Source organism: Salminus brasiliensis, chromosome 24, assembly GCF_030463535.1.
Source record: "Salminus brasiliensis chromosome 24, fSalBra1.hap2, whole genome shotgun sequence".
In the NCBI taxonomy this organism is placed as follows: domain Eukaryota; kingdom Metazoa; phylum Chordata; class Actinopteri; order Characiformes; family Bryconidae; genus Salminus; species Salminus brasiliensis.
The window spans coordinates 24807043-24824496 of record NC_132901.1 but is presented as its reverse complement, the minus strand read 5'-3'; the positions used below and the strand labels follow the sequence as shown (position 1 = coordinate 24824496).

General features: G+C 45.1%; 1 protein-coding gene across 1 annotated transcript in view; it reads left to right on the top strand.

Moving 5' to 3' along the window:
• The window catches only part of LOC140546682 (uncharacterized), a 207428-nt gene that overhangs the window by 54823 nt on the left and 135151 nt on the right, over window positions 1-17454 (top strand). Inside the window, exon 15 of the mRNA XM_072670065.1 lies at window positions 11084-11137. Coding sequence (XP_072526166.1) covers window positions 11084-11137 — 54 coding nt within the window. The remainder of the gene's footprint in view (window positions 1-11083; window positions 11138-17454) is intronic.

Here is a 17454-nt window from a genome sequence, read left to right as displayed (position 1 = left end):
ACCCTGGTCCCATCACTGACCCTGGTAGGCGTCCATATGTGGGACCAACATGGTTATGTATGGTTTATGGGGTGGAACGTTGTCTAGGTGGGCTCTGAGTGGGTTCGTATATCATGGCAGCCCACCTTAATCTCATGGATCCCATTTCTAGGCCGTATGGGAAGTGTACAACCAAGATGAGGCCCATGCTTAACCCCTCCTGGTCCTATTACTGACCCTGGTGGGCTTCTCTGGCCCTCTTCTGGAGTTTTGATAGCGTGTTAGTAGGTAGTTAGATGTTGTGGGGTGTTCTGTGATGTTCCGGGATGTTCTGCCAGTTGAGTGAGCAGCACTGTCGTGCTTTTAAAATACAGATGATGACGCTCAGGAGGAAGCAGTCATGGATAATTTAGGAACTTAACTGTATAAATATTTCAATGTCATTCACAGTTTCAAACGATCCCACCCCCCAGAACTGGATATTACTTTAGGATATTCCCAAAATGTGAAGACAAGCTGAATAAAGAATGAGGAGCCAAACTCGCCTTTCAGCTCCACGAGTGCGGCAGCTTATTCATACGCTCCTCACAGAATAGGAATTTGAATGAGATCAATCCCTTCTGAAAATTGAAGTACACTGAAAGGCAAATAGTGCTCTCCCTCTCCCTCTCTCTCGCTCTCGCTCTCTTCCTTCCTTTTCTCTAATCCATCTTTTTTCCTCTCACTATCTCTCTCCTTCTGTCTCTCACCCTTCTTGCTTCCTCTCTCTCTCTTCTCGCAGCCTCTTTCTCTCGATTTCTCTCTGCACTTTCTGTCCCTCACTCTCTTATTTTCTCCCTTTGTCTGTTTTTCCCTGCCCCCCTCTCCTTTCCCCTTCCCCTCTCTCTTTCTCTCTCTCTCTCTCTCTCTCTCTCTCTCTCTCTCTCTCTCTCTCTCTCTCTTTCTTTCTCTCTCTCTCTCTCTCTCTCTCTCTCTTCATCCTTTTCTTTCCCCCATCTCTCTCTCACTCTCTCTCTCTCTCTCTTCATCCTTTCTTTCCCCCCTCTCTCTCTCACTCTCTCTCTCTCTCTCTCTCTCTCTCTCTCTTTCTCTCTTCATCCTTTTCTTTTCCCCTCTCTCTCTCTCTCTCTCTCCACTCTCTCCACTCTCTTCTCTCCCCTCTCTCTCTCTTCTCTCTCTCTCTCTCTCTTCTCTCTCTCCACTCTCTTCTCTCTCTCTCTCTCTCTCTCTCTCTCTCTCTCTCTCTCTCTCTCTCTCTCTCTCTTCTCTCTCCACTCTCTTCTCTCTGTCTCTCTCTCTCTCTCTTCATCCTTTTCTTTCCCCCCTCTCTCTCTCACTCTCTCTCTCTCTCTCTCTCTCTCTCTCTCTCTCTTTCTCTCTTCATCCTTTTCTTTTCCCCCCTCTCTCTCTCTCTCTCTCTCTCTCTCTCTCTCTCTCTTTCTCTCTTCATCCTTTTCTTTTCCCCTCTCTCTCTCTCTCTCTCTCTCTCTCTCTCTCTCTCTCTTCTCTCTCTCTCTCTCTCTCTCTCTCTTCTCTCTCTCTCCTCTCTCTCTCTCTCTCTCTCTCTTCTCTCTCTCCACTCTCTTCTCTCCCCTCTCTCTCTCTCTCTCTCTCTCTCTCTCTCTCTCTTCTCTCTCTCTCTCTCTCTCTCTCTCTCTCTCTCTCTCTCTTCTCTCTCTCTCTCTCTCTCTCTCTCTCTCTCTCCACTCTCTTCTCTCCCCTCTCTCTCTCTCTCTCTCTCTCTCTCTCTCTCTCTCTCTCTCTCTTCTCTCCCCTCTCTCTCTCTCTTCTCTCTCTCTCTCTCTCTCTCTGCTCTCTCTCTCTCTCTCTCTCTTCTCTCTCTCTCTCTCTCTCTCTCTCTCTCTCTCTCTTCTCTCTCTCTCTCTCTCTTCTCTCTCTCCACTCTCTTCTCTCCCCTCTCTCTCTCTCTCTCTCTCTCTCTCTCTCTCTCTTTCTCTCTTCATCCTTTTCTTTTCCCCTCTCTCTCTCTTCTCTCTCTCTCTCTCTCTCTTCTCTCTCTCTCTCTCTCTCTCTCTCTCTCTCTCTCTCTCTCTCTCTCTCTCTCTCCACTCTCTTCTCTCCCCTCTCTCTCTCTCTCTCTCTCTCCATCTCTCCACTCCTCTTCTCTCCCCTCTCTCTCTCTCTCTCTCTCTCTCTCCACTCTCTCCACTCTCTCTCTCTCTCTCTCTCTCTCTCTCTCTCTCTCTCTACAGCACAGTACTGTGTTTTCTCCTCTTTATAATTAGCTGTGGTATCAGCTGCTGCTTCTCCGTGTAGCTCTGTCTCTGTTATTGGGCTTCTTCTTTATCGTGTTTGTTTGTGTGTTTTGAGTCTGAGTGTGTGTGTGTGTGTGTGTGTGTGTGTGTGTGTGTGTGTGTGTGTGTAATTGCAGATGTGCCGTCTCTTTCGGCCTAGTTCTAATGAGCCCCTCTCTGTTAGTGCAGAGAATTACCACTTATTTCATCTCACCTTCCAGCCAGAGAGTAGAGGGGGGGGGGGAGGGGGAGGCAGCGTTTGTTTGTATTGAATCTGACAGAGCGAGGTACACCCGTCATGCTCTCGGCCCGCAAAGTAATGAGTCTCTGAATATCTTCAAACAGGCCAGCTTTAGGCATGACGCCTCCGTATTACAGCAGAACCCGGAGAACAGCGCAGAGGAGCACTGATATCATTAAGCCTGGCTCTGAGTGTCGGGGTGAATGGAGGTTTTTTGGGTAATGCTTTCCCTGCTTTTGTTTGATTTCACTCTGGATCTGTGCTCAGGCTATTGTTGATGTACGGCTCAGATTAGCATATTTTAGCTGTTTAATTGGATTTGATGCTCGTTAGAATCTCAGAAACAATATACAGTCCATAAGCAATGAAACAGGGGGTTGTTTTTAGGCTCCAGCACTTTGGAGAACGGGTGGATGATCTGGCAGCGTTGTAGCATAATATATATGACATAATGTGAATCTGGCAGTTGATACTGTACCAATAGAAATGCTCCAAAGTAGGACCCCGGGTGGTCCGGCGGATTAAGGCGCTGTCACTTTGATCAGGGGACCAGGCTGGTTCGTATCCCGATCACCCTGCTAGGGGCCTCGAGAGAGTGCAATAGGCCTTGCTCTCTCTAGGGTGGGTAGATGGCGCTCAACCCCCCACACATCAGTCTTGGGCATTGCCGGGCGTTGCCGGCCGTCACTGGCGTCTGCTAGCCAGTGCATCAGAGCCATTGGTTGCCTGGTGACGTCGCAAAAGAGGCGTGGCTGGATGTGCACCTGTTGGAGGGGGCGTGTGTTGGTCTTGCCCTCACTAGTGTGGGGGGTGTTGAGTGTGATTGGGGGAGGGGGGAGATAAAAAGCTCCAAAATGATGCTGAAAAACCTTATTATTATTATTATTATTATTATTATTATTATTATAAGTATTATTAAGTCTCTAAAACACTTCACTTCAAATAACAAGTGCTTTCTCTCATTCCCTTATTCCCTCAAAAAGTTATACCCCCCCAACACACACATGTAACTTGCAGAGTCTTGTACATCGCTCTGGAGGAGTTCTGGCCCACTCTTCTTTGCACAGATTTTTGCAGAATTGCTTGAATTCATCTACGTTGGAGAGTTTTCCAGGTCTTGCCGAGCATCTCCATGGGGACTCAAGTCAGGGCTTGTTGCCATACCAGTATTGCAGCCATACGGCCCACCTTTAGAGTGAGATATGAGGCTAACGAGCAGTTAAGTTCGAGTTTTCGCTCGAATTTCAGAATATTTATCGCCCACTCTGTTTGTGTGTGGTCACGCTTTCCTCAAAGCAGGAAGTGCAAGGCATCGCTCGTAGAGGAGATTAAACGGATGTCCGTTTGACACGTAACACTGTCCATACGACACTATCCCTAGATCCCTATCCTTTTGTTAACATTACAAGGCTTTTACAGCGCGAGCGTTTGAGTGCGCCTGGTTTCTGTTAAGGCCCCTCGTATATCACGACGGGGCCGAGGCGGGAGAGCCGCTCTACTTCTTGACAGTTGTACTGACATTCCACCTGGGGAAATCTTTCGGAGCTGGTCGGAATACGTGTCCGACTGTTACGCTGAAGCTAGGTGATATTTCACTCCTCTTGACCTTTACGTTTTACAAGGCGACTGCCCTCTGGCTCCGGAGCGAGAAATCAGAAATGTCCGCCGACGTTTTGTCATAATACGGAGAGTGCTTGGCCTACATAGTCATGGGAAGGGTTGGAAATATGTGAAATGTGGTTTAAGAAGCAGTGCGAAAGTCATTAATGACTTTTTGGAACACCTCCCAAGCTCACAGTGTAGAATTATCTCGACATCATCTCTCGGTGCCCTATATTTCCGAATGGAACGCAGCTGCTTTGATGATCTATTTACATTCGTTCTCCCAGAGCTCCTCGAACTCCTCTAAGAACTTTCTCTCTCTCTTTTTTTTTCTGTCTTGCAGGGAGATGCAGGCCTCCCGGGTCCACCAGGGCTTTCTGTAAGTGTTTCTTTCCACCATTCACCATTTTAACGTTCAATAAAACGCTTAACGACCTGTCATTTAAGCTCCCTTCATAACGGCTAACGCAAGCGAGAAAGCCGAGGCGCCACCCGATCCGAATTACGGTCGTGTAAATCAAGTGGTGTTGGTCAGATGGAGAGTCCAGGCCGTCCAGCTTGTGCCCCAGCAGTTAGAGTATCTTCATCACGGCTAGAAGATGGCAGGATCTGGCGAAAGAGGATCGACACTCATGCTGGACTGTCGTGGATGTTGAAATGACCTCATGCTGCAGAACATCTGGCCAGCACAGCCGGGGAGCAGATGTGCAGGTGGCCAGAGCTGGTGTCCTCTTAATATTGACTACCTAGTAACCGTGACTGGGTGGGGGGATAGGGGGGGAGCTAAAGCTCTGGCAAGATGACCCCATAACCTCATTACTTACTGGATGACTTACCAACCATGAAGACCAACCACAGGCCATGAGGGAGGAAGGTGGAACTGAAGCCGAAGGGAAGGAACAGACAAAGTGTGGATCAGCCATAACATTAGCACCACCCTCCCACTGATCAGAACACTTCGACCTCAGGTTCCAAATTGGCCCCAGATATGGATGCCCACCAGGTTGGTGATGGGATCAGGAGGGGTTAAACATGGACCCCATCTGGATTGTACACTGCATACAGGGCCTGGATGGGACCCATGTGAGATCAAGGTGGGGGAAGCCCAACAACACATGAGCCCATGCCTACCTGGAACTCTACCTAGACCACGTTCCACCTATATGAGCCCCACGTTCCACCTATATGAGCTCAGCTAGCTCTAGCACTGTAATGCTATGCTATTGATGTTCTGGAAAGTTCTGCATCTTCTCTGAAGTTTCTGGACAAACAGCAGAGCCAGGAAAAAAGCCAAGGACAGCCAAAAAAAGGGCCGATATTAGCTCTCGCTTGCGGAGGGACGTCTGCTACCAGGGGACTCAAGTGGCTGTGGAGTGTACTGCAGGTGGTTAGCTAATTAGCCTGCGCCTCATGAGGGGATATATGGATGCTGTGTCTAATCAGGCAGTGTGATGTGTGTGTGTGTGTGTGTGTGTGTGTGTGTGTCTGTTGTTACTGTATCTACTGCTGCACGTCCTGCTTCTTTCCTGTCACCTGAACAGCTACTAAGCCCATCGGAATCGTGCCGCTGTGGAACACGTACTGTATTTACTCATGCTAATTTTACATTTATGAGGCTGAGCAGAGATACCAGGGATTCAGACGGCAGTTTCAAGAGTGCCGACAACGTGCCTCGCCGCATCCCCAGTGATGCCGCGTGTAACAGAACTTATTACTGCATTGTTCTTGGACCACATGACAGCATTTCTCCAGGGCTCTATCTTTAACTGTTATCTTTCTAATTGTAAGCCGCTACATGTAGCAACTCTCTCTCTTATGTTAAAGGATGTTCAAGCAAGCCTCTCCGGTGATGTTTTAGAGGCTGTTGGCCCACCAGAGAGACCCTATACTTCTCTACAGCATTGACCATAAGGTTAGCCTATAGGTAGCCTAGTAGAAGGCCTTTATCTGGCTTTGTATGTCCATTTGTGAGCAGAACTGAACACATGTGTATGCGAATGGCTATTTTTGCAGCTGTTCCCGAGAAGTGTCGGTGTATATGAAAGGTGACACCCCCATTTACCCCCTCATCTGAAAGCTTGTGTGTGTGTCTGTATTGTGTATGTGAGTAAACTTTATAATAGACACAACCGAGTGTCAAAAGTCTCAAGATCAAGACTGGGCCGAGTGCGACAGAGTGCACTGCCGTCCCCTTCCCAAAAGGTCGTCTAAAGGACATCTTTGCTTCAGCTACAACAGTAACGGACTGGCTCTTCAGGTTGCATTGGAGAGTCCCTCAAGTCAAGTCAATGAGGGCCTCATCAAGTCACAATAATGTTGAGAGCAAGACCTTTCATTTGCAGCCTCAAGAACAGCCTCAAGAACCTACTACAGCACTGCCTCACCTCTCCATGGGGTCAGTGGACCAACTTTACTTGACCTATGACAGTAACAGAATGGCCCTTTGGATGGTATTGGGGTTCACTCAAGGAGAAATGCTGAGGCCAAGTCGATAACGCCATGTTAAAACCCTATCGATTCCTAATAATGACCAAGACCAGTCGAGTGCTATGGCACTTTCATTACCTCTCCAAGAGGTCATTTGACAAACATTCCTTGAGCTACTACAGCAATGGATTTGCCCCTGAGAAGACATTAGGGATTCCCTCAAGGAGAAATGCAGAGGCCAGGTAGATGAGGGTATGCCAAAATCTCATTGGGTCAGAATAATGTCAAGACCAAGACAAGACCAAAACCAACCAACCAGACTTTACTTGAGCTTCTGGAATGGCACTGGAATGGCCACTGAGATGGCAATGGGCATTCCCTCAAGGACAAATGCTGAGGCCAAGTCATTGAAGGTGTGTTTGCACCATACTGAGAGTTAAACTCAATAGGAGGACCTAGACCAGACTTGAATATGACTAGTACCATCACCTCTTCAAGTCTGTTAGAATTTACTTGGGCTACTGCAGTAAAGGAAAAATACTGAGGCCAAGTCGATGAGGGCATGTAAAAAGCTTAACTGCTACAACATTGCCATCATCTCTCCAAGAGATCATCTGACAAACAGCAATGGAATGGTCCTTAAGGTGGCATTGGGGTTCACTGAGACTATAGAGAAATGCAGAGGTCAAGTCGATGAGGGCATGTTAAAACCTCATCGAATCATAATAATGACCAAGACCAAACTTGAGTGCTACAACCCTACCGTCACTGCTCCATGGGGTCATCTGACAAACTTTCCTTGGGCTTCTACCACAATGGAATGGGCCTCGAGATGGCATTGGGGTTCCCTCAAAAAGAAATGCAGAGGCCAAGTTGATGAGGGCATGTTAAAACCTCATCAAATCAAAATAATGACCATAATAATGACCAAGACCAGACTCGAGTGCTACAACCCTGCCGTCAATGCTCCATGGGGTCATCTGACAAATCTTCCTTGAGCTATTGTAGCGGAAAGACCCTTCAGATTGCAATTCGGGGTTCCTTTAAGGAGAATTGCTGAGGCCTAATCGATGAGGGCATGTTAAAACCGTACTGAGAGTTTAGCTCAATTGGAGGACCTAGACTGGAGTTGGGTGCTACAACCCTACCATCACCTCTCCATGGGGTCATCTGACAAACGTTCCCTGGCCTTCTACAGCAATGGAATGGCCTTTGAGATGACATTGGGGTTCCCTCAAAAAGAAATGCAGAGGCTAAGTTGATGAGAACATGATAAATCTCATTGAATCATAATAATGACCATATTAATGACCAAGACCAGACTCGAGTTCTGCAACCCTGCCGTCACTACTCCATGGGGTCATCTGGCAAACCTTCCTTGAGCTATTGTAATAGAAAGACCCTTCAGATTGCAATTCGGGGGTTCCTTTAAGGAGAATTGCTGAGGCCTATTCGATGAGGGCATGTTAAAACCGTACTGAGAGTTTAGCTCAATTGGAGGACCTAGACTGGAGTTGGGTGCAACAAGGCTACCATCACCTCTCCAAAGGGGTCATCTGACAAACTTTCTCTTGAATGGCCCTTAAGGTGGCATTGGGGTTCCCTCAAAAAGAACTGCAGAGGCCAAGTTGATGAGGGCATGTTAAAACCTCATCGAATCAAAATAATGACCGTAATAATGACCAAGACCAGACTCAAGTTCTACAACCCTACCATCACTGCTCCATGGGGTCATCTGGCAAACCTTTCTTGAGCTATTGTAGCGGAAGGTTTGCATTGGGGTTTCCTTCAAGGAGAAAAGCTGAGGCCTAATCGAAGAGGGCATGTTAAAACTGTTCTGAGAGCCTAGCTCAGTAGGAGAACTCCTCCTCCTCCTCTGGGCCGCTGCCAATAGTGAAGTTTCAGGCCGCGGAAACATGGTTGAAATTTACATAAGAGGGATTAAAAACATTCGGATATCGGATTATACAGAGGGAAGATTTGTGAGATAAGCCGGCGAGTCGTGTTTAAAGTCTTCTGAAAGATCCTGGGGGAGTATTATGTTGGACAGTGTACAGCATGTTTATGGGCCAGGGTAGGAGGCCATGGGTGGAGCGACAGGTCCAGGTGGCTTTATGGAGGGCCTGTGTGTACTGTGTGAGTCTTTCTCTATCTGCTGTCTAACTCCCTCTCTCTCTGGGTCACACGGTGTTCAGCAGGGGCTCTGGTCAGCAGGGGCGCCCTAGGTCATGACCTTTGTCCAGAATACTCACTGTTCCTTGCTGATTGTCGACAGCTCCTACATCTCTAGGGCTGTATCTCTATCTCTGTCTGATACACACACGTCTTTTCCTTGTTTCAGGCTACAAGAGAAGGTCAAAAAGGAGATCAGGTAAATATATTTCATATTCTCTCTGGGTATTTGGATATTTGCCAAGCGAAATGTCTTCCCCGTATAAATCAGGGACACTCCCCTTTACCCGAATGCGGTTTGTATCCCGTAGTCCCGCTAATGCCAAAGTGTGAATTCTGTCAGAAATAAATGTCAGGTGTTTAGGCTCTGCCGAGCCGTCCGAAAAAACTAAGAGTGAATTACTCTTCACAGGGACTGCCAGGTATCGCCGGAGAAAAGGTAAGTGGTCCGACACCGCATTAATGAAACTGGGGCTTTTAGCTGAGCTCGGTAGTTAAGCCCACCAGTCAGACTCGCCTGCCCCCCGGACCATGTGGCACTAACATCTGTCTCCCAGCACTTAACAAGCAACAAGCTGTAAATTGGCTTGGCTACAGCCAAGCAATTTAGGGATCATGTTTCCATTCATATACAGCTCTGGAATCAGATGGAGCAGTTTATCTCTTAGTGACCGGAGCGTGACTCATTCGCCTATTTCGACCAGCTCAAAATTCCAGCACCGTTTAATACGGTCAGAAATCGGTCAGTAGCTTTAGGTAAACCCAGTTCTTTACTGACTAATATTAAATTCATATGGTTCATTTTTGGAGAAGGACCACACCCTTAACCCCACCTCCTTTGGGTCTTCAGAGCATTTAGCTGACGCTCTGATCCAGAGCGACTTACAAGGGTACTCATATTACAGAGGAGGGCCAATGTAGTGTTAGGAGTCTTGCCCAAGGACTCTTATTGGTGTAGCGGAGCATAGTCACCAAGACCAGGAATTGAACCCCAGCCTCCCACATGGTGTGGTAGCTCAGTGGCAGGTAGTGGTGTTATCTGTTGCGCCACACCAAACAACATATACCCACCAACCAAATATACCCACACCTGACAGTCTGTCCCCATCCACACAAACTTTGCACCCGTTTCCTCCCTCCTCTTCGGACCACCACTCACTACACACCACACACTTTGGCCAGGCTTTACACGCAGACCACGGAAAGCCGACCCGGACTCCTGGCCAAAAAAATCACTTCTGAGCCCACCCAGCTTTCAGGGTGTGGTCCGCACTAGCATATGTAAGCTTTTGCTGATGAGCTCGGATTGTCAATACCCAATGGGGTACATTCTAATGTAATTTCACAAGCTCTAATAGACAAAAGAAATCCACATGTAAGTTAAATTCAATTAATAAATGACTTATAATAGCTATTATTGACATTTTTTATCAAATTTTTTTAATTATTATAATATATTATTTTAACTAGGTTTGATTGCATTTTATGACCTGAATCGCTACATTAGTGAGCAACGGGCAGCCATACCATCTCAAAAATCCAAGCTAAAACCATCAATCTACAGAAACTAACAATTTTCCATGCATCTATAAGACAAGTTACTGCATGTGAACACTTGATTGGCTGATATAAGCCAATCCTGCTTGCCACATTAACCTGCATGAACAGATCTAATCTTTGGATGAGCTAATACCACACCAATCACTTTCCATTCATTTAATGAAGCATTGACTGAGAGCGCTGTGCTGCAGGGTTGGGAGCTCTGCTCTGATGACACACCCAACACCTGGGTTCGATAAGCTACACTATATGTGCAAATGTTTGTGGACACCTCTCTAATAAATGCATTCAGCTACTTTAAGTTGCACCCATTGCAACTTAAGAAGTAAGAAGTACTGCCCATAGGAGCAGCTAATGGTCTTTGTGGAATTAAGCAGGGGGTGCCAATAGGTTCAATGTTGTGGGCTAGAGGGGCATAAAGCCCTCAGCATTGAGGAGCTGTGTTCTCTGGTCCATCCAATGCATTTGGGATTAGTTTAGGAGAGCCAGGGGTGAGGTGGGGTGGCGATCATCCAACATCCTGACCTCAGTAATGCTCCTGTCACTGAATGCAATCAAATCCTCACAGCAATGCACCTCCAAAATCTAGCAGAATACCTTCTTCCCTGGACAGTAGAGACGGCTATTCCAACAAAAGCAGGATCAGCTCTTTTTAGCACCCCCTGATTTCAGAAGACACCGTGATTGAGCAGGTGTCCCAATACTTTTGTCCTTTACTATCAGACTGTGGTGTTAAAGCAACAGTCAGGTGCAGAGCGTATAGGTGTGGGACATAGTTTACAGTAGTGTGGGAGCTTGTGGGCCAGCAGATGCTTCCTGAACATGTGCGTCTTCCTTTCCTCCCCAGGGAGAAGCAGGTTCACCAGGTCAGCCAGGAGCTTCGGGAAAAGAGGGCAAAAGGGTGAGTAAGCAGGAGCAGGCCACTGCTTGTGTGGGCCGAATTGATGTGTGTGTTTGTACATATGTTTACACGTGTGTGTGAGTGTGTGTGTGACCTGGTCATCAACACGCCAAGGCTGGAGGAGTGTGTAGGCAACAGCTGAGAGAAAGAGAGAGAGAGAGAGAGAGAGAGAGAGAGACACTGGAACACTCTTCTGCTGCTCCAGTGAGTGTTTGTCAGTGTGTTGAAAGAAAAAGACCGAGAGCCTGTGTGGAGGGTCCATGTAAGAGTGGGTCCCTGCGGGAATGCTAATAGTTTGACAATGAATACTAGGCCTGAATGGCCAGGGTCAAGCTTCAAGAGCGTGACTGACAGCACACGTGGCCAATCCCACTAGGGGGTTGTCCCAGAGGTGATTTATAGTTAGGTGGACAAATGGGGGTGAATGTGCTGAAAAAACAGATAGTATATCCATGTGATTTTACACCGCGCTTCTGAAGCAGCCTGGCCAGTGGCTAGGTCAGTATCACATGCTGGCTGGAGGACAACAGGGGGGTAAGGTGGTGAAGAAAGGGCAAGCCAGCGCATTTGAGCCCTGATAACTGATGATGCCCTGAGTGATGCAATGAACACTGGACACATTCAGACAGACTCACTACATGAATTGGGTCAAAGTTGGCAGTATGGTTTATTTATAGTCCAGATGATTCAGACCATAATTTCTGTTCTCACAAGATGTTTTAGTAAAAGTTATATAAAAATAAATTAAATGGAGTGGACCTCGAGTACCAGAGTACCAGAGTACTGCTACTCAATGCTAAAAGAATGTCATAATATATATATAAACTGAGGTTTTTTTGGTATATTATTATTATTATTATTATTATTAGTAGTAGTAGTAGTAGTAGTAGTAGTAGTTGTAGTAGTAGTAGTGTTATTGTTATTATTATTATTAGTAGTAGTAGTAGTAATAGTAGTGTTATTATTATTATTATAAGTAGTAGTAGTAGTAGTTGTTGTAGTAATAGTAGTAGTAGTAGTGTTATTGTTATTATTATTATTATTAGTAGTAGTAGTAGTAGTGTTATTGTTATTATTATTATTATTATTAGTAGTAGTAGTAGTAGTAGTGTTGTTATTATTATTATTATTATTATTATTATTATTCAGTTATCTATTAAATACTTTTATTTTATCTTAAAGATTGTCTGATTACTAAGTAGTCGGTAATAATTGTATCAAAGTTTTATCAATACTACTTTCACATACTTTTTTCTAAAAGGGGAAATGTAACTGTCCACTCTAGTGGACGTCCTGCATCAATGCCTACAGTTTGTTTACTGTAGGTGACCCTTTTGTTTTTACCCAACTGAGTAAAATAGCAATAGGTAATCTATAGTATGCTATATTTATTTAAGAAAACATAATTATCAATAAATATAATAGGCTGCAGCATATATGTTATATGCTAATACATATATTACATATACATATATATTATATTATATTTTAATATTAAATGACATAGTTTGTCTGTATATTTGTGTGTGTTTATTGGATGTATGGGGCGTTATTGTGTAATTACATAGAGCTTTGTGTGTGTGTGTTATTGCTTATATGCTAGGTATTCGTTCTACACATTCAAAGTTTTTAAAGTTTCTAAAATTGAATTAAACTGAATGGTGAGAAAAATCATATAAAAGCATGAAACCTACAGAACTTTTTTTTTTATATTTGCCTCATTACTTATTAGTTTTATATGTTAGTATATATTAGCCTGGGTGTGTAAGCACCTCTTTACAGTAAAAAACAGCATTTACTATTGCTGTTTAAACCGATTATGCTCGAGAGTGTGTGTCTTTGTCACAATAATAGATTTTCTCTTTTTAAATGAGGGTAAAAAAAAATGTGTGGGGGGGGGGGTAAAATATAACAAAAAAAATAACCCATATCTGTTATTTAATAATTAATGCATAAAAGGCTTAATAAGAATAAATCTTCATAAGTCCTGTGCGATACCAGTACTGCTTCACCACAGCACAGTAAAAGCTGCCCTTCAGGAACTTCTGACAAGTTTTTGACAGAGGTTTCCGTACCAGCCCTCAGTGCAGAGTGCAGTTCCAGCCCATAAATGAAAGCAATCTAAAGGCCGATGTCGCTCAACTACAGCTCAGAACCCATCAATGCAGAGTAAGTGGTTGCTTTGCTAGGGACGTTCGCTGCGGCTGAGCACTTGTTGGCACTAACTCAACACTAAGTGTTATTACCGCCACTCCTCCAGAAACAAATGGGCCTGAATGCCCCGGTCCTGCTCTTTTTTCTGGCTGGAATGTGCCGAAAAGATTGAAAGAATGCAGCACAGGAGGGCTTCCTTAATGGAGAATGCTCATGTGAGTGAGGGGAAGAGGGTGATACGAGCGGCGCGTTATGCTGTCCTGTACTGGAAGCTTCCATGAAATGCATATTCATTACTTGAGTAGTAGTGGGCTGTGTAGTGCGCTGTGTTCGGGCCTACGCCGGCTGGAGTGACACGCAACACCCCGGACATCTGGCGAGCATCACGCTTGTATCCGTAGAGGCTGGAAATGTGCTTAGAAATGGGATTGAAGACTCATCCAGCTCAATTGGACTGCAGAAGGGTGGAAGTTAGAATGTTTTGACCTTAGAAAGGCCAAAGGCCGGCTTAGCAGCCTCCTGACCTTTTCCTGCAGAGTCTCAAACATAAGGCCGGCTTGTACCTCCAAATAATCCGGCCGTAATGAGTCGAAGCTGCAGATAAAGGCTGTTTAGAGCCCAACTGCTATGTTGTAATGGTTTTCCGGTTGGCACCAAGAGTTCATTAAGTTCTTCGCGCCTTCCAGCCACTTGGATACGCACTAACATTTACTTCCCATCCCAGATTAGTGCGCTTGTTGGACTTAGCTGGCCAAGGAAAAGGAAAGGAGAGGTTTTTTAATAGCCTGCCATTTAAATTAGTGTCAAGTATGTTGTTTTGTAGCAGAATACACAACATGGCTCTATTAATATCCTCTCTTTGATGGCTGCATGGCTTCTTAGTGACCGGGGAAGTGCTAGGGTTTCGGTTATTTTTGGCTGGTGGCGAGTCACATGTAGATGGAGGAGGGGTGTTGTTGACCTGAAGGGTGTCTTGCTGCAGTCTCGGGTGCTATTTCAGGAGCAGTGCGACGCGGATCATTATCGCCAGCCTTCTCGCCAAGGATCTAACCGGTGCTGGTGCGAGCCACTCCCTCATTTAGAGGCTCAAACCGAGATTATGCCACGCGGCCCTCGAACCGTTGCCGTCATGGCAGAGATACCGCCGGGCTCACCGTCCTTTCATCAACCTCTGAATGATGTAGAAAGAAGCTCTGAGCCAATAATAAAGGCTGTATGCTCTTGACTGCAGCCTCTTCAACCCCACTGCCTTAATGAAGGCAAAATGTCACTGCTTGTGTTTCTTGTGCTGGAAAGACTTTGGTGGATCTGGGTAAAACGGACTTGTTGGCTTATAGTGATCATTTGATTAAGGGAATCTGGTGACTGGTGATAAAACTTAAGGGGAAAAACTACATAAAGTGTCTTAGGACCACCATGAGCTGCCAGAACATCTTCAGATGGATCAGCTTGCTTCCAAATGATGTTCCAAATGAAGTTGATGTTTCAGTGAGGTTGAGATCTGGTGATTGTGAAGGCCATCAACTCTCAAAAAAAGATGATTCTATTTTTCTGATCTGAAAAAAAAAAAAAATATATATATATATATATAGAGAGAGAGAGAGAGAGAGAGAATTACAGCCCATTGCCCTTGAAGAACCCTGTTTAGAACGGTGTGGTATATAACGTCCATTGCCTTTACTAAAGAGCTCTAGCATTTGATTTACATCACTTTTATACTCATCAAACCATTCAGTGACCCCTCGTCGATGGGGTCATCCTTGGAGATTCCACTCCCATCCATACAGAAATGTTTAATCATAGCATAAAAGCAATCAGTCAGAGGATCTGTGGATGTGCGGTGACCCTTCTAAGAGGTGGGCCCAAACCATGTCCACGAAAGCCCCTCACTGCAAATTTGGCCCACTGTGGGGTCAAGCAAGCAAATACCCTCAACATTTCTCTAGTTCAGTCTTCTGATACAGATGTTTCTTCTAGAACTTGTAGAACCATGAAAAAAGCCCCCCCAGAAAGCCCCTAAAGCCGCCTTCTGAGATTTTTCATGCTAAGGTCAAGAGGTCAACCTCCCCATCACCATCTCCATCAGCCGACGAGTTTTCATTAATAATATCTGCATGTCAATGACTGTGTAATAACTGAAGCCAGTGACTATCACAACAAATAACAGTGGGAATGAGGGGTGAAAGGCGGATTCCTGCCGTTCGCATTAGCGGCCGTGTTAATTATGGGGTGTACAGGGAAGGGGTGCTCCGGGTCTGATTTAAATAACAGTGCATTGCTTCTGGATTGCGCTATGAGAAAAGACATGAATAGTAATGCGAATGGCTTGCCGTTATCCATTATGGATGGCAAGTACGTCGAATGGCGAGAGCCGCCGCGGAAGACTCGGGATGTGTGACACGCTGTGAGGGATCAGTCAGGGAAAGCGAGGAGCACCAGCAGAAGGGATTTTTGCCAGTTCTACAGTTGCCTTCGGCATCGGCGCTGAAATATTCAACGGTGCCTTTAATGACGTCCTGTGCACCGTGTTGCCATTTCCTGTCGTTTGTAGTCTTGGGTTTGTCTTTAGACGTCTTCTGTAGAGTAAATAAACAGCCGTAGCATTTCTCTGTACAATATGCACTGAAACAGTGTGTGGAGCTAAATATTAGAAAATAGGCTTGAATAGACTTTTTTTTTTTTTTGATAATCCAGCTTTTGTCAAAAAAAAATAGAATACACAAAATTAAAATGGTAAAATGATCTGGCAGTGGATTAAGACACTTTCAGTATATTATAAAATAAGCTGAATATTTCTTTAAATATTTTTAAAATAAGAAATAACCATTGCGTTTACTAAAGAACCCTCAAAAACTCCTTCTATTATTGGGGTGTAGAATTTTTTACATCACTGTTTTTCTGCTCAGAACCACAGAACCCATTGCATTTACTAAAGAACCTTTAAACCTGACATCATTTATAAGGGTGTAGCTTAACAGAACCACAAAACCCTTGCCTTATAGCTAAAGAACCCGTTTTATAAGGGTGTAGTAAGCCTTTAACCCATCCACACATTACATTTGCAACATTTAGCTGACGTTCTTACCCAGAGTGACTTACAAGGTTACTCGTATTACAGAGGCGGGCCAATGCAGTGTTAGGAGTCTTGCCCAAGCACTCATATATTGGTGTGGTCCCAGTTCCCAGACTGGGAATCGAACCCCGGTCTCCTACATAGTGTAATAGCTTACTGGCAGGTAGTGGTGTTATCTGTTGTGCCACACCAACCACACACTAATAAAAAAAACACACACAGTGACTATATATGAGCACATATGCCAGGGAGCAGAGAGGTTGAAGGGCCTTGCTCAAGGGCTCAACAGTGGCAGCTTGTGGGTATCTGGGTTTAAGAGGATTTCACTATCGAACCCACAACCCTGCCATCAATCAATCAGCCTGGAGCTCTAACCGCTGAGCCACCACTGCTGTCAAAGTCTGACGCTCTACCGTTGCCTGTACTACTAAAGATGTAAAATAAATAAATAAATAAATGGGTCTCGTTTCTTTATGTTGGTAAAATCCAGCTTATGTCAAAAAATACAGAAAACTATAAAATGACGTGCCAGTGGAATAAGACATGAGAAATATCAGATATTTAGTCTGAATTTAAGAGGATTTCACATGCTAAGAAGCCAGACCAACTGTGCTAATCAGTAGACAGCGCATGGACAAGGCTAAATAGTGAAGGTAACAACAGGCCAGGCTCAAAACTGGCCAACGGATAAACGCTTAGTAAACTAACAGGTTGATAAAATGACAGACAGCTGAAATAACCAGATAACGACGTCTGCCAACGTCGCTGGTAGGCCAAGTGGTTTGTATTTGGGTGTTGAGGAGCATGGGAACTGCTTGGTGACCTGATTACTTTGGTTTGTAGTGAGGCAAAGACGATAGGAGATGACCGTAGACTATTCTGTCAACACTTCCATGCACAGTGAATTGGCTTCATTATTAATAAAGTGTAAAGTGTAAGACTTACGGTGGGCTTTCTTCCTTTGTGTAGCCAAGAGTACCACCTTGAGTAGAAAGGTAATGGGGTTGTAGGAATGTAGCACTCACTATCAGAGTGCTGGAGTACGCTAATCTTGTATGATTAGGGATCTTCAGAACAGGCCACAGTGTGC